The 23,753-nt window shown below is 33.1% G+C and overlaps 1 protein-coding gene across 2 annotated transcripts; it reads right to left on the bottom strand.

Annotated features, from left to right (window-relative positions):
* Positions 1–12: 12 nt before the first annotated feature.
* LOC108746192 (neuropeptide-like 1) lies at positions 13–23,213 on the bottom strand. Of its 2 annotated transcripts, XM_018482808.1 has the most exons (5): positions 23,100–23,213; positions 4,301–4,692; positions 3,142–4,013; positions 2,496–2,643; positions 13–1,177 (listed from the first exon to the last, which is right to left on the bottom strand). In XM_018482808.1, exons 1-5 carry the CDS (start codon positions 23,175–23,177, stop codon positions 964–966), a joined length of 1,704 nt encoding a protein of 567 aa, XP_018338310.1. In that variant the 5' UTR covers positions 23,178–23,213; the 3' UTR covers positions 13–963. The 2 variants fall into 2 exon arrangements, with proteins under 2 accessions (XP_018338310.1, XP_018338311.1); XM_018482809.1 differs by lacking the exon at positions 2,496–2,643 and having other exon boundaries at positions 1,024–1,177.
* Positions 23,214–23,753: the final 540 nt, after the last annotated feature.

The following is a 23,753-nucleotide window of genomic DNA, read 5'->3' as shown; positions in this document are numbered from 1 at the left end:
TATATATATATATATATATATATCGCAAACGACGCAACGAGAAAAGAAAGAATCGCGAGGTATTGCTCGATGAACATCCAAAAGTGATTTATTAATGATACCGATATTAAATGGCGTTAATGATCAGAGACCAATGCTAAATCGCAAACCGTGAGCTGATCGATCATTGTAATATTATTATTTCGTTCGTGTCAAGGATATTTCTCGCCTTGCTTCGGAAAATACATGGAATTACAAAAACTGGCAGATACGTCTGCACAAATACATCGATTGAGAAGGAGGCATCGAGATACAAATATTAAGAGAAACATACGTGCTTACAGAAATTTGTAAATTTAGAGATTATCGATGACAAAATTCTTTACATTCAGAAACTTGTAACTGCGGAGGAAAATCTATACTTTATTTTCGAGCGAGAAAAATTTGCTTCTTTTCAAGATATACGCTTTTCCTATAACGGTTTAAAATCTGTTCGAAACAGACGGCACATTTAAGGCGTCAATCATTAGGATTACGTGAAACTATTATTGTCGGCGAGCAGTAAGCTTATTGTCCATCGACGGATCTTGCGATAAGATCAATTCTTCTAAATGAGTCTGTGAAATTAGTCGCTGATTAAATTGCGTGACGGACTTCCCCACTTCCATTACCGTTTCTAATTTTGATTAATTTTTTTTTCTCTTTTTTTTTAGTAATTTTTTAATATTATTATTTTTATAATTCGCTGGTAGATCATTACTTAAGAGATCATTAATGGTCGAGACATATATATTAGATATCTACCGTTGAGAAGAGATAATCAGTAGCCAGTAAGGAAGAACGTCAGACACAAGATCCGAATATTTACATCCGTTTCCTCTCACTCTCCTTACGGTTCGCTGAGTAAAACGTGTGAGTCCGATATATAACGTAATTTGTACGGTATCGTCGCCCTGGACGAACAGAGAGGCGAGGCGAGGGTTTTTACATGGAATGGGACACGATGCGAGAGTTCGACGTCCGCAGGAAGTTATCGATGTCCGGTAACAGGAACCTCTTGAAGCCATGTCGACAATCTCCGTGCAGGCGGTGCAGGGACTGCAGGTAGCGGGCTTTCGGGATGAACGGTCTTAGCGACCGAGTCTTAGCTGACGCGTGGGGGGTGTAGTTGGACGAGGACCCATCTGCGGGATCCTCCCTGAAATTCATTTGCACCCTCGTTATGTTTTGCAGAATGCCGCTCGTTTGACAACCATATACAATTGGATCAATTCTAAACATGTAACTAATCGATAGCACGCGCTGTTAACAGCGTCAGCACGAACACTTATTTGATGAAAACGATGGCAGAAAATTTGATAAAAACGAAAGTTCATTCATGCACCAGCTGTTGATTATTTATAAAAATTTCAAATTTTTTCCTATAAAAACGCTTTACTTTATAGAAAAAAATTTGATCAGTGTAGAGAAGAATAAACGAAAATTTATATATAGTATGTACAACATAAACATTTATATATTATTAAAATAATTATCGACGTTTTTTCCAATATGACTAACTCGACGATTCCAGAAAGACTCCGATAGCGCAGGAACGTTCAACATATTGAACATCTAACATCAATGTAATATACACCAATGTAATATACACAAGTATTTTAGCAATAGTTTTTAATCCTATCAATTACACGAGTTACCACTTTGTTGAAAACTCACGTAATGTCGCGCGAACCAAATTTAAAATAAAAATGAACCAATATAAAAATCATTCCGATGTAACATTGCATTTTTGAACATAATCTAGAAAAGTACCGCATCATGGTACTCATGGTTCCCAACAATTAAGTTCAATAATAATTCGAAGGCTGTAAATATAGAGAGACTAAAATTTTAAATAAATCACACTTTTCATTGTTCGTGATTTTTCGAATAATTAAATAATTAAACGTATTTTAATAATATTTTTAGTAATTATATTTTTAAAAGAATAAAAATTAATTAATGTTGGAAACCATTCGATAAAAAACACTAAAAATTACTAACTAGAATTACTAACACCGAATCAACGTGGCAAACTATAACACCGATTCTACGCCGTCTAATCGTCTAACATCGATCAACTACCAGCGTTCTAATGATCTAGTCTCTAACAGCGAGACGTTGTACTACATCGAAACATTATACACCCAACTACCGTGATGAGTCCCGAGATGATATCGTGGTAGTAGAAGAAGAAGACACAATTGGAGAACGTTTTATTTTGTACGTGGTGATTTGTAGGTGGTTGTTGGTATTTGGTGAGTAATCATTGACGTGACGTGACGTGACGTGGCTGATAAAATCTGTTGGTACTGGCACATACATAGATATGACATATTTTCTCAGTCTGTAGGTAGAGCTCTACTTGAGTACAGGTACTGACAAAACGGTTGACATATCACACCGAGGTAGGAGAAGAGGGCACGGCGAAGGATAGAAAGATAGAGAGACAAAGAGCGGCTGCCTAATGGCCTGACCTTTCGACCAGATATCGCGGTGACCGAGAGAATCGTGATGCACGGAACGACGGGAGCCAGCCGAGGCGTGCGAGGGCTCCGATATGTCTCTTACTTGGTTGCAATACTTCAGTGTAGCCCGAGTCGGCCGGCATCTCCGGCGAGGAACCTGTTCTCGACAGAGTTTATGGTTGACAACAGACGATGTCGATTCGTTCGATGCCGGTTCTTTCCTACGCTATTGTGGAATTTTGAGGGTGAATGAGCAACGATGCACTATCGATGCGTGCAAGAGAAAAAAAATTTATTGAATTGTGATCCCGCGATTAGTGCGGATTCTTCTAGCTGACGGACCAATCCGGTGAGTTTAAATATTGATCAACAAAAAGAAAGAAAATACGATTTGAATTTTACTCACGTAAATCGGAAGCGCGATAAATTCGCGATAGTGCTATGACAATTGATAGCCTTCATTCGCGTTATAAATGTAAAATCGAGTTTAAGGTTAATAAGGGATTGTTATCAATTAATAACGCTCGAAATGTCGCGTGTCACGCATAGTATAAATATAAAATAAATTCTGTGGGAGTTTATTTTATATTTATCTCTCGTGGAGATCAATCCTTAGATGAATACCAAATATATCGGATGTTCCAATTTTACTCACCCATGAACCTCTTCTCCGCATTCGGATAATGATCGGCGAGTGCCTCGATCATGTCCTCGTAATCGAGTATGTTAGTATTCTGCACGACAGGCAGCGGATACTCATCGGAAAAGTCGATCTGTCGTTTGTGCCTCGTTTGTGAAGTCGCTGCGCCCATCCTTCTATTTGATCTGTTCTTCGCCCTGCTGTCGTCTAGCTCCTCCGAGATGCTGAAGAGTGTGGGCCAATTGTCGGCAACGTTCGCTTTGGCATCGTTCCCGTTGTTGTGATCTTGTTTGATAAGCTGCTGAAGGTCCAAGGGCTCACTGGGTGCCTCGTGCTCGTTCAAGGATCTCCCGTGACGGTTGAGTACCCGGGCGATCATCCTGCCTGCACCCGCGGTGCCGCCTCGTTTCATGAAACCGGGCCAGTCGGCGTTTCTGGCCAACGATGCAATGTTGCGCTTGCCCTCGTCGTATCCACGAACCGGATAACCGCCGTTTCGGACCAACGAACCGAGATATCGCTTACCGTAGGGCAGAGAGGAATCCCTGGCTAGCGCGGCGACGTTTCTCTTACCATTCTGCGGCAGCATGGAGTCTCTCGCCAGAGAAGCGACGTTTCTTTTACCGCTCATAGGCAGCATGCTCTGCCTGGCCAGGGAACCGATATTTCTCTTGCCGCTCATTGTACTGTAATCGCGAAGCACCGAGCCGATGTGACGTCTACCCGTGGGCAATGCGAAGTCCCGTGCCAAGGCGCCGACGTTACGTTTGTCTAACGGATACTCGATCAATTCTGGGTCCAGCTCAACTTGGTAATCGTAGATCCCGGGTGTTCGTCGACGATACTCGTCATCCATCAACACGCGCACCAGCTCATCTAGATTATCACTTAATTCGACAAATTAATTAATTCAGGTAACTGAATAAATATGACATGGTAATATTTTTAATAATAAAATTAATATGATATTATTATAAATATTATTATAAATATTATTATAAAGTTATTAAATAGTATTTATTCATAATGAAAGTCAAAAGATCATTAAAATGCAATACAATTTCTAGTTCTTTTATCTTTACTGTGGCATATCTTTTTTTGTACGGAAATTTTAAATATTTCCTGTTCAGAATTATTAAGTTCAGGGGAATCAGAAAAATCTCAGATAATATACCTAGGTATATTGATACTCCTCTTTTCTTCTTCATCGCCACCGTCCTCGCGCTCCTGTACAGTGATGGGTAGATCATCATTTTTGGCCAAGGTAGCAAGACTGCGTTTTTCCGATTCGGGAATCAAATCCCGCGCTAGAAGATGTCCACGAATCGCAAGATCCCTGAGGAGCTCCAGATAGATATCACTAGGTATACAGATTTCAGCATCATCATTCTCCTCGGAACTAAGAGCTTTCAGATGAGCCATCTCGTTATGATTTTTCGCCTCCTGAATTATCCTCGCCGTCCTCGAATACGCTGCCAGATTCGAACTGACTTCCGGTAAACGCAACAACGTCAAGAAAATCTTCTTTGGTATGCATTGGCTGCCTTCTTCGTCTTGACATGTCACCTGGAGCGAAACGTGATCTGTTACGGATCAATAGGTCCTTTTCGCATCTTACTTTTTGCACAAAAGAATCTAGCACTTTATTCATATTCTTCAATATTCCTTTATTATCTGATATACGTCGATATACATGTACAATTATACACATTACACTTAGAGGAAAATATAGTAATAGCACAATTATAGTTAATATATATATATAAATTTTATATATTAAATAAATTGCTTTTTTTAATTGCAATAAAAACTCTAAAATAGTTAATTTAATTGTAACATTAATTCTAAATATCTAAATTCTCTGGAGTAAAATTTCACTGTTAAAGAGTGATAGAATTTTCACTTTTTAGAGTAGAATTTCATTTAACAGAATTTAAAGAGAATGTATAATTGTATAATTGTCATCTATATATAATTGCTATGTTTTTTTCTTTGAGTATTCATCTAATTATATGTAATAATCACCATTGATACAAAAATAAATTATACGATATTGATATATAAAATATTATCGGCATTACACGCTATATAATTACATTCCAATAAACTCCAATAATAAAAATAATGCAAGAGGCACGCGGAAATTGAAATATCTGATAAAACCAGAACACTCGTCTTTGGTATTGTTGAATTTGTCGATCTTTATTATGTAATTTTATTAAATTCTCTATGGATGTATTGCAATATATATGCTTTCAAAACGACGAAACTAATATCACACATGAATGTGTTCTGGAGAATACCGCGCAAATATATGTCAATATATGTTTAGGTGAATTTCACCAACTAAACTGTCTAAAAAGAAGACAATAAAATGTAGGAAGCGTCAATACTCTTTCATATTTTATTTGACAGCGATAGATTTCCAGGTGATTTGTCGTCTCGCTGACAGAACGATATCGTTTTCGTATTATCCTTCAACTGCTGCGTATTTTGACAAACAGAGTTGACTTGTGACGTCATTTAGGTTCATTTTAGATAGCTCTCTTTTGAAAAAACAGTAACTTAAAAATTATTTTCTCTGCCATTTGCTGGTTAACACGTACATAAAGTTCTTGAAATATTAGATTAGTTTGTATATGTATTTATATGTATAAATACACAAATTAATGCTAGAATTTCACGTTGTTATGTAATAATACAATATATTATAAAATGCATGCTGTTTAATTTTTTTTCTAGTAAATTTTATTATTCTGAATTATATTTTTATTATTATCATTTAATGTGGAAAATTGTAAAAACATGTTTATATTACGGAAAAATTAATTACCAAATTAGTAGAGTAAATCACGGGTGAGGTTTATAAAAGCAAACCGATAACAGAGCTTATAGAATTTATTATGAGAAATAAAATACCAGCATGATCTGCTTGATGTTTCCGGCATTCCAATCCCCCATTCATTTCAATCCCCCATTATTTCCACAACGCTCAAGGTAACTGAGCATTTATATAATCTCATTAAATCCCATTTTAATCGATTGTCATGAATCCGAGTCACGTGCACGTGGCTCGTGCAAGGCGGTCGTCACGTTTTGACACTAATTTTTCAGAAAGAACATGATGACACCGGCAGCAATACTAAGCGTCCACGTGGATTTATGAAAATTCGACGAGATACGAGATACACGAGAATTAATCTGATGCATAATATGCGAAATACGTGCCAGCTGTGCTATAATTAAATGATCACCCCCTATGTCAGGGATGAATTAAATCCCGTGGCCGCGACACGTCGTTTATGATCGCGGATATATTACATTGTAGTTTACGGGAAATACGCGAAGCGAAAATGGTAATGAAGGGAATATCGCACGTTTGCGAAGTGCTGAAAACACGTAGCGTTTGACGTCTACCGTTGGAACTTTGTGCGGTATCAATCACTATCAGCATTTATATAGGCTTTGCAACGGCAATAAATTTTTTATTGCATTCTATAAAATTCGTATCTTTCAACACAAGTGACGATATATACAGATTTATAAGAATAATGTATATTTGCGTTTTTATAGAAGAATTTATATTTAATATATTTCAATATATTGCGTTCTTTTATAAAAGAATTTAAACTTTGTGTAATATTCTAGAGTATCTTTATGTTATTCTACAATGACAAAAATACAAGAAATTACACAAGATGGCATACAAAATATAATACCATTTAATTATTCAAGTTTCAGACTTTGGTAACTTTAGTGTCACCCTATTTAATTACAATGATTTAGTTTACTTATCAGACTAATTTCGTTAAATTTAATTTATATTATGTTTAGCGTCGACTTACTTTACCTTCAAATTTATGCCAATGGAACTGACTCAAAGTACCTTCGCAATATTGTTCTGCTTCGCGTAAATTGTGGAACAGTTTGCAGATGTCGTTGATATTAACTGTGATCGTATGCTTTTGTGGGCGTTTGGTAATATCCTTTGAACATGAAACCGTAAGCAACGCGCATTTGAACATGCTTTTATACCGTCAAAATATGATATTTAACATAGCGGCAAAGAAATTCATATTTGATAGCGTGCGCATTATTAAGAATTAAAAAAATGATAATAGATATTAAAGAAACCAAACATGTTTCAATAAAAATAGTTTATACGACAAAATTGGTAAAATTGTCAAGACTCGACATCGGAAGTTATTGACATTGAAACTGATACAAATAGGACACGAGCTTCAACAATGATTTTAGTACAATATATCAGGAAATATTTGTCACCGCCCGGTAACGTAATTAACGTTATTACGGTGGTAGATTAGTCACGCTTCAAATCCAATTTCGGTGATGTGTTTGACGTCAAGCTCTGCATATGATAGCTACAATTACAACACACGTCTGCGGTCAAAGGACCATGTGACATCTGTATAGTTTACATTTTACACATTTTACTACGCTGAATTTAAACAAATTTCAATATTCATAAAAATTGAAACAATTTTTTTGTGCTGCATGATGCTCTTATTCAAAACTTTTAAAATATAAAAGATCAAATAACTGAAATTATTGGACAAAATAAATTTAAAAAAAAATCTCTCCATAATAATAGATTCAAGTATCAAATAAATTTCGGAATATCAGATAAACTTTATAATGTTTAAAATGTTTGTATAATCGAGCTAGACAATAACTTACTGCGCTGCTTATAAATTTGTCAGAGATAAAGAGAATTTTTACATTCGAGAAAGATCTATAAAGTTTGTTACAGAAATCATTAACAGATAAGAAAATCCATTCTATACTCGGTTTTAAGAAGATATTATAAGAATTTCAATATTCCTTGCACACGTTTATGTGAAGCATCACGCAACTCCTGCTGCATTTCATATTGTACAATCTTGCTTCTGCGTAAGGTAACTGTTCCAATTACTGTGCCTGTCCCTTAGTGTGCTTTTGTATTTCAATAAGTTATAAAGAAAACTAGCACGAATAAATAAGAAAAAATATTTTTTCTTGTTAAGTGTTAAATTATTAATGCATACACACACGATACCAAAGATAATATTTTATTTTCTGAGTATTAAAGTATTTTAAATATTTTTCAAAAGATATGAGGAATTTATGTAAATCCAGTAATACGTACCGCAAGATTTTAAGCTTGTCCCTATTAATGTGCCCTATATTGGAGCTAAGAACGTTGTGTTATGAATGTATATTGAAATAAATATAATTGAAATAATGATTTAAGTAATATTAACTTAAACTTTACCTGTTTTAGTATACTATATGTTAAAATAAGTCAAATGTGGATAGGTACACAAATTGGGGGCATATTAATAGGGCCATCGCTACTTGGAGGACTCACTAATAGGGACAAAAACATGTTTTTTATTTTTGTCAAAAAACATTATAAAGTATTAACATTTTTTAGCTTAAAGAAATATTATAAGAAAAATAAATAGTTGAAAAACCGATATTGATTGCAAGCAGATAAAATTAAAGCTACAATATTTAATTAATTCAGTAATAAGCAAGTCTAAAAGGGCATATTAATAAGGACAGTTACTCTATGAGAAATGTACGCAAATTTGCGTAGCAGAAACACACACACATTTGCGGAAATTTGACTGCGAAGCTACAGTAATTTAATCTCGTTTATTCACCCGTTATTCACATCCTCTTTGACAAAATCCTCTTCAATAAAATTTTTAATATAACTTTTATATAATCTCGTTTTCGATAATAAAATATATAACTAAAATGTACACAATTTATAATACCTAATCGAAGCTTCATTTATGCGAATGATCGAAGTTTATGATATAATTTTTGTAAATCTCTCGCAAATCACTGTTTAACAAGTAATACGAAAATTCCATCTTGCAACGTTTTAATGAAGTAAATGTTTAATTATTGGCTCACTTCCGGAGAAGTGTTGCTTTGCGAAAGGTCAAAGGATAATTCTTGTACACAGGAAGTGTTACTAGTGATCACAGCCATGTTTCATTAAACCCCTCTTTGAGGCATGTTAAATCGTAGTCATTGGCTAGTAGAACTAAATTGAATCCCTAGGAAACTATCGTGGATTATCCTGTAATGAAAACCCACATTTCGCCAATTACATCACACATACCAAATATTAATACCAAGTATTAATTCCTTTAATGAATAATAAATCCGAAATTTTACTCTTGCAAAATTAATGATAAAATGATGAAGTCGGATCCGAGCTAACAACTGAATTAAAAATTGGAACAATTGAATTAACATGTATTTTTTTATAAAATATGCAAAACAGTTTATTATTTAACTACGAATAAACACGCGCATGGCATAAATCCTCGAAAAATTAATAGTCAACGAAATATGTCACAATTTCAAATGACATAGTATTACATGTACGGATCTCGTGACCATTTATCCGAAACATTATTTTAAATCACAAATATTAATTTTAGTTTTACTTCTCTGGAAAATGTTATTTATATAGTTAAAAAATGTTATTTATATAGTTAATACAAATTTACCAAAAATAATTGTAAATTAACGTTCAAATAATCAAAATCTTTTATACAGATCCTTTTTTTAAAAGACTTTATAATACTCGTATTATATAAAATCAATTTATCGGTCCTTTCGAGCGAGCCAATTTAATACAGATATCTCTATTAAATTGCTCCTCCGATGTATCATTACCAAAGAATACGCTACCAACAAGTTTTCTATAGTTTTTAGGAGATAAAATTCACTTGAAATCTAAGAGATCATGGGGCACAATATTCGAATACTTGGGCAAATTGAAGAGGACGTTCCTGACGGAATAAAGCAATGTAAATTCTTGCTGTCTTGTATGAAATTTGGTTGTAAAAGTATTCAATCGCCCACATCCCTCCGTCCTTTGAACAGATGCTCCTGTGAATTCTCCCGTTTCTTCTTTCTGCTCCATTTTCAGTATCATGTCTTCGCATCTGAGTTAGTTTACTGGCAAAGTAAACATTTAGTTTTCGATGCGCACAAATTCCATAGGGCTATCGAAGATCTAGTGGATTCATACATTCTAAAGGTTATATTTTTCAATGGAAATATATGGATTTGTTTAATCCCTGGCTAATAAAATTCTTTTGTTTGTCTCAAATAACACAAGAAATATTAGTGATTGTTATGTATGTGTATTAATAAATTATTAATGATTTTCCTTCATTAAATACAGAAGAATGAATTTTAAAAAACATTACGTAATATTGTTTAATAATTTTAAAATACGTATTATAATCACAATTAGAATTTAAAACGAAACAATATCATAAATTTATTATATGATTATATTTAATATATTTGTCCAGAGATCACTTGTTTTTTTACTCAAAACTGTGTCTTTAATGAGGAAACTTTACTGATCGCAGCAAATTGCAAACTGGACAAAATTTCTCTACGAAAGAATTGTAAATACTATACAAGCGAAGTGTATTTGAACGAGGCGCAATGGCAAGTGACAAAGCGTTTTCCGATCTGTCGATGCCATATTCAACATGCGCCACGTTACTGATACGTTCTTTTATGTGGCTTGAAGAACGCATTTGTATTCACTCGACATTGCCTTTTTTTACAGGCGATTAACTGCGCCCTGTAAGTCCCGCCAGTAAGTTTATTTATGAGTTGCATGCTCTTGACAAATAAAAACCTTATAGTTTTGTAAAAGTGACCAATCTGAAGATGGTCATAAGCAGGTATGAGGAGACTTTAGATTCTCGACAATGCACTGAAACTCTCAAAAAAGTTTTCACAAGTTTTGTTGACTGATGTTACATGCGTTCGCACTTGCCCTGCAAATCGTATTTGAAGGTAAATGCCTCTTCTTTCGTTTCTGCCAAAAAGCTAGATGTGTTTTTTCTTCCAACATATGCCTAATAAAATAGCAATCTTTTTTTGCTCGTTCAATATATTCTATTTGGAGAAATAAAAACTTTGTAAAGAGAATGAAGAGGAACTAAAAATTTTTTCAAATCTCTCTCTCTCTCTCTCTCTCTCTCTTCCTCTTTTTCTTTTCCACATTTTTTCCAGAGATGTATGTCATTTATTAATATTTTACTATGTATTCAATCAGGTTTTATATAACTAAAAAATGTTAATTATTACATATAATACATACTCAAGAAATGTTAAATTAAAAATGAAATTAACTCAGGAATGTTCCACGAGAAAACTTTTCAACTTTATCATATAACGTATTTTAAAATAATATGACGAAATTCTTTTACAATAAAATCACTTCGAGGAACCTTATTACTAAAACTTATTGTTTAATAAGTAACTTCCACTAGAATATTAAACTATGTACAAAACACAAAATTTTTACGCACATGATAACTTTGAAAGATTTAAGTCGATTTACAACTGTTGTCTGAAAGCTTGGAGCGGAAAATGTACTGAGTAGGAAAATTAATGCGAAGCTACTTTACGATAACATTCGTGATAATATATACCGCTGCATTAGATAGAGATTATTCGATCTCGTGTACTAATTATAGCTAATTGGGATAATCATATTATCAAAACTTGTGTGCGTATTTAGATTTGTATGAAAGTAGACTGCTTTAATCATATTCGTACATGTCGGCACTTCCGTCTGACGCGATTTATGTATTTATATCACTTATTTTTCTAACATTTGTTCAATAATTACATCTCATTATCGGAAATCATAATCCGTCTCGATTCTAGTTAGCGTTTTATTATTTTTTCAGAGTACATTTTATACTTTAGTCATATCAAAGGAATGATGGTAACCCACATTTGTTATTTAACTTCCATGTATATCAAAATGTAAATCTATCCATTTCTAGGCTTAATTTCAAAGTAAATAACGTCTGTACGAACATATGCACTTAGCAAATAGTAGACTAAATATAAATCAAATTTAATACATTTTTTTTTAGTTAAATTATTCAACTCCATTGTTTTAATGACATATTGAGAGCGATGATGACCTATAGAAATGTTAAAAATAACTCAAATGGGTAGAATTTGACATTAAACATTTAACGGTATATCACGATAGAAATTATTAACGGCAAATTAACAATATTCAATAATAATTAATATGTATATAAAATTATTAAATATATATATATATAAACAAGCAGTGGCCATATTTTTTAAAAATTATAATAAAAAATATTAATAACAGTTTTATCCAAAATGACAAGGTTTCCTCTACAAATGTGTACATGGTAATTACATTAGCAAAACTTGTTTGTCTGAGTATTCAAATTTGCGTCGATCTAGACTGCCCTAATCGCAATGTATACACATGTCGGCATTTTAATCACTGCGATTTATTTTACTACTTATTTTTAGAACACTTGCTTAACGATCACATGTTAACAATTTTGTTACTGGAAATCATAATCTGTCTCAATTTCTATTTCGTATTTTATTCCATTTTCATTCGAAACGGTAAAAGCACCCTCCACAAATGTATACGCCAATTTATTTCACATAATGCCACCTCTAATCTACCCGAGCTTTTTATTCAAAGAATACACCACGATATGCATGTCATGCCACTTTCTCATGACGTAACTGAGATTATAAAAGAGATCTCGCTCTATCAATGACTCCTCCGTATCGTCCCACGCGTAGACGTATGAAGTTCGGACTGCCTCATTTTCTGCGAACAGATCTAATTAACGAGACGGTGTAGGATCATTTTCTTGGAAATAACACAGATGTACTACGACGATGTAGAGTCCTCTCGGTGACAGATCGTTCAAAAAATATTCAAAACAATTGGGCGAACTTAATGTACGAGACGATAACCACATGAGTCGTCTAAATGATGCTATCACCTCTTATCGATTTTTCGTTTTTCGCCTACGACTTTCGCATCTAAACGAACTACCGGAAAAAAGAGGATCACAAGTCTCCTTTATACTGAACAGTTGATGTATCGATGGTCATGACTGGTTCTTTCTATTCTGAAGATAATTATATCCATCAATCAAAGTAATCGACATTTAAGGGTATCACCAAAAATGTACCGAGAACAGCTAATAAAAGTGGCTCCCTGGGGTAAAACAAGCCGTGACATTTATATCCTTCATAAATAAAAGTGGAAATACAATGGCTGAAATTAAATTCACGTGAACACAAAAGTAAGGATTACCAAAGTTACCGAAGTATTAATTCAGTTCAAATACTATTTCAGGAATCTTCGACCAAGCGATAATTAACTATCACATGAAAGTTCTTCCGATCTAAATTAAAAGATTTCTAAAATATAAGACATTCATTTAGACGTGCCATTCGAGCGTCATTCGTTTGTATCGTGCAGATAAGTCTCCTTTTAGCGGCACGAGACGGTGCAAACTCTAATCTGATTAAGAAAGATAATGTGTGGTGTAAGATTCGCCAACTAAATTAGAAATGTATTCAGATGAATATACAGAATGAAATGTAGCGAGCGACCCTTCACAATAGGAGTAAAAAGAACTTTAGCGTATAGAGAAGTAAAATAGGAAACGTTATATTCTTTGACATAACTAGTACTCATAATTATAGTATAAGTGGAAGATTGATGAAAATAAATTAAATAATAAAATCTTATTTTCGGTTAAAGAGGATCTTAGAATTAGAGTGCTTATTAACATTCAATATGCAAATTTTCAAATATATTATTGTTTTATAAATTGTATGTCAAGTCAATTTATCAGAAACTTGAAACGCAATCAGAAATTAAAACCGGCAATAACATCACAAATTACATTGATCGTTAATTTAATAATGAATGTTAATAAGCGTTTTAAAACAAATAATTTTACGAAAGAATGTTACGAAAGACCTCAGCTAGTGTTTGAATCCGGACATTTTTTTCAGTTACGCCTGCATTATGGAAATTATTTATAACAACTACTTTTTACGACCTTACATAATTTTAAGTTACATAATCTTACTTCTTATATTTTGATCTTTCAAATAAAAAAATTCGTTCCTTAATGTTAAATTTAAACAAAAATATATTAATTTTAAGTTTTAAATTATTAGTAGACCAGCGAATACCAATTAAGAAAATTTCGAAACAAATACCAATTAAAGTTAAAAATAATTTCTAAATTCTTTGAAATAGATTCTTATTGTAAAAAGTAAAAATTTTGCCGCAGTCTCAAAAAAGAATGAGTCATTTCCTTTCGAGAATGACAAAATTTTTACTTTTTACTCTTTATTCTGTCACTTTGAATGATAGAATTTTTAATCTTTAAGAGTGAGATTGCACTCCAAAGAATTTAGAGAGTATTATAATCATTGCTTATATTAATAAATTATTAATATATAATATTATTATATAATTATTATTATATAATATTGTTGAATATTGTCAATTTTTATTATACTACTAAGTTTACTATCGCTTTTTAAGTTAAGGTGAAACAGCAGTGGCGGTTCAAATAATACGCGTGACAATGTCAAAAGAATCATGTTACATCACTTTCTTATAAAACTCATACAGAAGCTTCTGATAACGGAGAACGGGAGCACATCTGTTCGATAAACGACATTAATCTTCCGTGAAAGTCATGCCTCTTTCAAATAATAACGAGAGAATTATTAAGATCTCATGGCGAAATGCGCGATCAATACGCAAAATTATGATCGGAATTATGATCGACGAGCCATCCAGTATCCGCAAGCTTAATCACGCGCGCAGGCCTTATTTAATCACTTAACCGTTCATTACGCTTGGCAACTTTAATCTTCATCTTTAAAGTTTACCATACGTTGCACGTAAGATGCTTGTATCCAATTTACGTGACGCGACGATGTCGAACACGTCAGGTATACGCAGAACAATGACGAACCTGTAGATAATTCGATCGCGCGTGTAAATTCCACACCTGCGTAATTAAAGGCAAAATCCAGGTAAATCACAAAATCATAATAAGATAAAGCATTGTTAAAAGTGTATCAAATAACATTATTATGATTTTTCTTAAAATAACTTCTACTTAATATCATCTTGATTTTATTATGATTTTGTATTCTATCTGAACAGCACATATGGAGTGAAGACATCCTTCACCATTCTTTCCGAACTGCCATACACTCAATCGTGTACAAACCACCGCAAAATGCAGTTCTCAAATTAACGTCTTACTTAAATTCGTGTTAATTAAGTTCATATGTGAAGGTCGTAGTATAATGTTTGATTTTCTATCCAAAGCTACATATTTAATGTAACAGAAAAGATATGTAAAGTGTCATAATCGAAGCAATTTGTTTTAGATGGCAAAATGGGAACAATATTTTTAATCAGATTTTGCCTCGATTTAGCGATAAACCAAGAAGCAGATAGACTAAGTGTCGGCCAACTGTCATTTATGAAAATTCCTCATTTCCTTGACAATGCATGTAACTATATAATGCATGGATATTATATAATTTTAATTGTTTTCTTGAGTCAAGTTTATACGTACAGAAAATGATATAAAAAGAAGATTTAAAAATATTTCAATTCTCCGAATTATATAGATTTTTTCAAAAATGTGTCTTAAATATTTGTGAGTAAGATATTTATAATATGTATTTATAACCTTGATCAAAAATAATTGTTTTTAATATTTGTAATTCTTTTACCTGTATTGTTTACTATTAGTTACCAGCATTATATATAGAAATTTAAAGAATTCTTAAAACAAAGGATAATTAATAGTGAATATCAAAATCAATGTTTGATCTAAACGTTAAATAATAATATGGAAAAAAAACGGTTTGCTGTGGTATCTAAAAATTTAGCTAGATATACAAATCAGAAACTAATTTTGTTAGACTATCGAAATAATTATATAGGACATTCAAACTGATTTTCAGAAGTTAAGACTTCTACGTAATTATTTTGATGGTTCAACAACATTATTTTCAGATATCGATCTATCTAAAATTTTTAGATATACCTCAATAAAATCATTTTTTCTGTAAAGATGCATGATTAATATTTTTAACAAGGTTGTAAAATATAAACGACACAAACAGTCGGCCAACTTTTGTCTATCGTGTTCTTATCCTATTACGGGATATTTGTAATTTAAAGATCGCGTCGACGTAATCGGAGCAGTCGGAGCGACGAGCGTCACTGTTGCGTTCCACATTGTTAGCACGTTTACGAGGAATATCAATAATCACGCCGAATGAGTTTGCTCGCGCGCAAACTGGATATTCTGTACAATTAAATACATATATTTCGAAAAAAGATGTACATCTCTTTTATCAAATAGTTTGCTATTCGTCATACGAGCGATGCTGCAAACGGCGACGATAAATCACGATGCACCGCAACAGGGGTGCGTTAGTTGATAACAAGTGCCGCATGTGTGTACATGTGATTAATCGCTTCGCGTCGCGCAAATCAAACTTTCTGAGGATTCATCGAGGAATTAATCTGAGCAGGTACGAATGCAATTATTCGTACAGTGTCATGTTCGTTCGCCGCTTCTTCGCATTTCGCGAGCAAACATCTGTTCTCGTACGATGGACATTTATTAAAAAGATAAATTTTTATTCAAAGAACCGTTCGTATCGCGGAACGCGAACTCAAGGTGTCGAGCGCGCGAAGTTCAATAAATTAAGAAAGCGCCGCGTGCAATGCGAACAAACTGAGTTCGATTTGCATAGAACCGCCGCGCTCTCGTTTGCTTTCGTCACGACCGCGTAGAAGGGAAATTACTGATCGAAGATATAGGACTCGCAGATGCCAAGACCTTCGCACTGATTACGGCAGAATTCAACGGACCATAAAATGATCAGACACGTCCTACAAACAAGACGTTATTCGTTCCTGAATCCCCGCTCATAAATATTTAAAACGCGTTTCGAAAAAAAAAAAACTTTATAATTCAAAAAACTGATAAAATGTTCTTTAATCCTCTCACTACGTATATAAAACTTGACCCATTTCATTCTGTAGACAATACACAAAATATATATTAAAGAAGGGGAAATCTGTATCTTAAATATACTTAAATAATCCCTAAGAAAATTCACATTTTAAAAACTTATTTCTGATGAATAGAATTTATTCTGAGATAAGAGATATTTTAAGTAAAGTTTGAACGTGATAATAGAGATAACAATAAGATCAAGAAATGATACTCTTGGAAAGTATTTCTGGAACAGCAATAAATAGTTACGCTTGGTCTGACTGTAGCTGTCTTTGACTACTTCGAGTGGAATGACACGGACTACCGCGCCACGAAGGATTCTTGCTCGCGAGGGTAAGGATGTAACAAAACGAAATGAAGAGCTTTCGAAGTTCCCAGAACTGTTCCGTGAACTTCAAATCGACTGGCTTTAATTATATTACGGCGACGTATGCTAGACAAAGCAAGTGCTCTCAGCTTCTTCAAGAAACGAACGGATCACAAGATTAACTCTGAATGCTTAATTTAGCGTGTACTTTTTGGGCATAATGGAGAAGTATTGAGGCTCTTGTAATAATATCGAGTAATTTCGCAAACCGTTTAACTTACCAGTAATTTCTAATCAATAAGAAAGTAAAGAAAAATAAGCGAACATTTATAATATTTGCTGTCTTGCTTGACTTAAAACATAATCATAAATAGAAACTGAATATCGCCAATTAAATTGATCATTAATGATATTGAATAATAATTCTAATAAATATTTAAAAACGCTGAAACGAACTGATATTACAAAAATATCACGCCAACTAAAATAATTTTTAAACATCATTATTAAATTGATGATCACTCGATGTAATTTAATTAAATTATTATTTCAGCTCCAGTTTTATGATTACGTTTCAACAGTAAACGACACGCAATTTATGTAACTTTAAAAGATGTATTTACATTTAATCTTTTAAGTAGACAGGTGGCCACAATATCTCAAGCATAATTATCTTAAAAACTTTGTTCTGGAAAAGAAAAACAAAAAGTATATTACCCGGAAGTTTTAAAGTTTATTATTTTTATATATTCCTCTTATAATATTTATACTCTTCTAAGATAGAAAAATGTAAAATTAATAAACTTCTTAAATCTTAATTGTTAGTAAACTTTGATTACTGTTTGTAAAATTAATAAATTTACATTACTTAAATTGACATTATTTATACCATAAATCTAATGTAAATTTAATTCTATACATATTATTAAAAATTTTTTGGGGTATATTCTGAGCATCCCATCTACCTATTTAAAAGTTCAATATATATAAGTATATATATAAGTATTATTAAGCACCAAAATCTACCCTCGATTTGACACTTTTTTACTTATTCAATTCGAACATTCATAGTTTGAGCTTTGATGTATAACACGATATATGTCCCCACGGTTTCCTTCACGTCCTATTTGGAGTAAGTGTATTTAATTTTAAAGTTAGATTTCGTGAATAAGAGATAATTCTTTTCGTATAATACTCGAGTTATCGTGAGTAATAATTCGTATCTTTCCAAAAGAGTCCTTTCAAGAAGACCGCGCTACTTCCTAACAATGTAATTTGTACACGGACGCATTTCTCTGTGCACGTACGAAGCACCTTCACTCCGACCAATTTCTATAGTGCATATAACATCACGGTGAAAGCCGCTGGCCTTTTGTTTTCGTCGATTAAGAACGCCCACTGCTATTTAGATCACCACAATGTACGCAGCTGCATCATACACGTTTCGCCGTAGTCTGCTTGCTCAAGATATCTTGTAATATTTCATAAATTTATACTCGTAGTGTCAGTCGGTCTCTAGCGAGACGGACTTTGCCGCTTCATAAAAGCAAATTAATTCCAATAAAGTACATTTTAAATGAGACGTACCTTCAAGCGTACTTTTAAATTAAATCATATATACCACTTCAATTTCATTCTAAATACAACACGAGAGATTATTACAAAGCGGATATTATGTACGAGGTATGCTATAACATCTCACGGAAAACAATCAGATTTGATTTCGCAAGTATTTTGTTTATGATAAATCAGTACACGCATAACAAAAGTAATCACTTTTAAGGAATTAATTTAATTCCACGTCGGAAATACGATTGGTAGTCTCTTTGAAGAGCACGCGTTCCGTGCTTTGATAGATCAATAAAAAGCCGCTTTGTGTAGTGAATCATTAAAGACGTTTTCCCATTCCTGTCATCGCCTTGAATAAAGAAGGCAACAGGTTTGACTCCCCGCATCTTTAACATTAATGAAACCTTTGGATCTTTTCTTACGTGACATTTTCGTGACGTAACGTCTATTGATGCCGGTTACACAAAATAGGTAGAAGTAAAAGCTCTCTGTAAAAGCGCTTTTTTTTTTATATCCTCCGTACGCGAGAACGCAATTTAATTTTGCTATCAATGCTTGTCAGTAAAACAATTTGTAAACAATTTCGCAAAAAAAAGATCAATTACTTTTTAACGACGTCAATTTAATTTAACATTAATTTAACATGAATACTGATAGAATAAAACCATATAGTTACAAACATTAAACAAAAAATGTATTTTTAAATGTCTAAAAATAAAAAGTAATTATAACCATAAATAAATAAGTGTGATAGATTTCTCGATACCATCTAAACAGTAAAATATATTTGCTGTATAGTATATATTTATTTTATTTTTATACCATCTGTATGAATAAGATATAGGTAGATATATCACTTAGCACAAACTTTGATGTTAGATGGATAAAACGAAACGCAGATTTCTAAAGGAATCCATGACTGATATAAGAACATATTTACAAAGAGGATAAACAGAGGCAAGATTCCACTTTTAGAAATGAAAATGAAAAGAAAGAGTTTGCTGAACGGCTTACGAAGTTGAGGATTTTCAGTAGGCAGAAACTTCACTCCTTATACAAATTTACAGTGTGATATTAAGAAAGTTTAGTCATATAGAACTTGGTTTAACAGCCAAATCTCGTCTTGCGGTTCATCGTTCTGTTTGACAATACACACACACACACACACACACACACACGCGCGCGCGCGCGCGAATAATCTGACGATAATAACAAAATAATTTATTCCTACTCTGTGCATTCGGAAATTATTAAAATTTACAGAATTATCTGCAGCGCGTACAAGTTAATCTAAAAACCAATAATTCAATTTTAAGAATCAAAATCACAATAGGTCAATTATAAAAAAATTTAATATAAAACGGCAAAAATGCTTTTAAAATCAATTTTCCAATTTCTCGAGGGATCAAACTGTAATTTCTTCGTTAAATTTGAACTATATTCTGATATCAAGATTTAGACATTTATTGAAACCGGTAAATATTTCCTTTGATCATTGACCCACTTCTGGCAGGAAGGACATTTTTCATTCAAGGGCTTTCCCTAGTTACGCATCGTGCGTGATCGAAGATGAACAAATACTCTCTTCTTTTCTTCTTACTCTCTCTCTCTCTCTCTCTCTCTCTCTCTCTCTCTCTCTCTCTCTCTCTCTCTCTCTCTTTCTCTGTACACAAAAAACTGATAGTCTTTGATCGCACGTAATCTGGCGTAATTAAAATATAAGTAGATATAGAGCCAAGCATACAAAGGATCGAGGCATTAATCTAGAAAGATTTTTCTGATAAGAATTTTATCTGAGCAATCCGCAAAGTTGTTCGTCATATTAAATTGTCATTCATCATTATCATAAAAGCAAAATCTAAAATAAAGTCACAAAGAGTACTTTGTATCTTCCATAAATATTCCATATCACAAAAATGATTTTATGTAATTTCTGTTATTTAAAAAATGTAATTTATTTTCAAGTACTCGTAAAAATGCTATACACGGCTTTTAAAATCGTTTGGCAAGCGAATACAATACATTCGAACAACAAAAAAAGCTCTCTCTGAAAAAGAATTTTTGTTTTTGAAGTGGCTCTGACGCTTTAAAACCAATTACGAAGTATGGGGAACTAGTAAACGAAGTTCGTTTCGTAACCGCAATCGATAGATCGGTAATTTTTAGGTGGATTTTAAATATACGCGGCATATATATGTCGTATATTTCAAATTGTAATCCGCTCGATCAACTGATTCTCTTTTTCGGATCTACAAAGCTCTTTAAAAGCATCAACAGCAGAACAGCTGTGCTGAATGTCAGCTTACTCTCAACGGTGCACCTTTGAATTTTCTATGTTTGAACGAGAAACATTCCCGATAAATCATATCTCACGAATTGTCTAAAAGTGCAAGCACTATCCCGAGGAATCGGAATTCGGTATTATTCGAGATTCTATCGAGACATTTTGGATGCACAAAGAGAAATGGGCGTGTTCGTTCTTCCTTGTTCTTTCGACTATCGTTCGTTATAAACGGTATATATTCGCGCTTGTCTCGCCATCCGGTTCGTAAACTTTGTATACGGAAAATGACGGGTATAACAATACAGTTGGCTGCGTGTAAAAATTTGATAAAATATCAGATAACATTGAAACCGTGAGTGACAAAAGAGATGGAAAATGTTTTATAAAACGCTCAATATATACATAAAAGAACGATCGTTATTCGTTACGCCTTTTTTTTTTTATTCTAACAGACTCTACAACTCCTCGTCCTAAGAAACTGAGAGATAAGAAATTTTATTTGCATTTCAGAATAATGTAAATAATTCTGAAGTAATAACACAATGTTTTTACGGGCACCATTCCATAAAATTACGCGACGTTTTATCTACGTTCCAATCAAACAAGCACAAATCGTATGCGCTCAATATTCTTTTTCATAATATATTTTTATTCTTTTCATGATATTTTTTTTCTAAGAAAAACGCAATCTCGACATATCTTAAATATTTGACTGTCCTCGCTCGCGTGAACTTTGGTAGCAAAGATTTAATTGTTGTGGAATTAATCGTTAAGGAATTTCTCAAAACTTGAATATACCTATACACCGCGAAGGTGACGCGAGATTGCAATTTTCCAAGTGCATACCCCAAGTGCCTGCCAAACATTCCTTTATCTAAGTACGTTGTAAACACGTTATACGCTCAAAGTAATCACTGGCTTATTTCATCAAACTCGAAAGGTCAGTTCAACAAAAGAAAATGTTGATTAAATTGAATGTTCCGCACTACTAAGTTACATTAATAAGCATATTATTGCTTGAACTGGAAATTATAAAATTCACGCAAAAAATATTATTAAATATTAAGAGTCGCCTCGATCATTGAATACGACCTTCTTTGCTTAATGGTGTTGAACATTTCTCGGTCCATTTTCACTTAATATTTTATTATTTCAATTTTCCGATTTAATTGAAACAAACAATCGCATCACGTTGCTCCAAAAATTTTAATGCAAAATAAAATATATGTAATATACGGATTCATAATATCTCTCATTAAATATAAATTTAAATGTCTTATTGTATTCCGAAATCAATAATATAAGATAATAATTCAATTTTTTATACAGGCATAAATCGTGTTCCACAAAATAGCTTTATTGTAAAAGTCAAAATAATAAAATAATGTTTATAATAAATTTTATCGAGAAAATAAGATTCGAACGTAAAATCTAAGCAACGAAATTAAGAAAAGCAAAATTATATATATAAGAAAATAAATCATTATCAAAATATTTATTAATTATCTTTACATAAATTTCGTTTTACCTGTGCCGGGTTTAAAGAGATATCATGAACACTTATCTTTATGATATTCTCTCTCTTTGTAGCAAATATTAAAAATTACCTTAGCTAAATAATTTTTTGAAGAAAAATCATACAATATCAAAATGTATACAGCTAAAAAAAACAAGTCTAAGTATATATATCTCTGTATTGCAATTTCAAATATCTTCAATCGATTTCATAAACTCTGTAATGTATACGAACTGTTTTATATTATCTATTCAAACGTTAAATAAAATGGAGAACAGTTTTATATTTTCAGTCCGGCGCTATAGAGACGAATTATTCGCGTCGCGGGAAGAAGGAAAGATAAATTAGCGAGGGACCACTCACCGCAGGCTGGTGAATCTCGTTGACAATGGAGATATAGAGGAACAAGCTCACGAGATAACTTCTGGTAAACCCCATCATCTTCTCGGAGGTGACGATCAGCCTCTCCGTCGCGACGCGGACTTCCAAATGTGAATATCGCTCTTCAGAATGTGTTGCCTCTTATATAGGGGTGTACTCCAGCCGGCGCAGGCGTTCTCCACCCCCAAGTGTTCTCCTCGCCCTATAACACACCCACATGCGACATATGTACGTACATACGTACGCGATGGTCGTTCGTCCTTTTTACTTTTTTCTTTTTTTGTTGCTTCTCCTTCTTCGCGGCACGGAGCATGGCTAGAGGCGAAACACGAATTTTTCGCAAAGGAGGAAAAAAAGAAGAAACATAGTAGCAAGAGAGTATGTAACGCGACTAATATCCCCGTTTATTATGCCTCGATAGGGAATAGTGTTTGACCGTGGCGTTGCATAAGGTAGCGGAGTAATGCTTTTTATATTGGAAAGTCACTACTCAATTGCTATCTTCTTCCAGATGTATTTCAAAAAAGAATAAACTAAAAAGGCACTACAATAAAAAGATAAATTGTTACAATATCCACAATTGCGCAATTTACGTTACTCGAAATTGAAAGCGATATGATTTCTAGTACAACCCTC

This window comes from Trachymyrmex septentrionalis, unplaced genomic scaffold, assembly GCF_001594115.1.
Source record: "Trachymyrmex septentrionalis isolate Tsep2-gDNA-1 unplaced genomic scaffold, Tsep1.0 scaffold16, whole genome shotgun sequence".
NCBI lineage: Eukaryota > Metazoa > Arthropoda > Insecta > Hymenoptera > Formicidae > Trachymyrmex > Trachymyrmex septentrionalis.
This window is presented reverse-complemented; position numbering and strand designations above follow the sequence as displayed.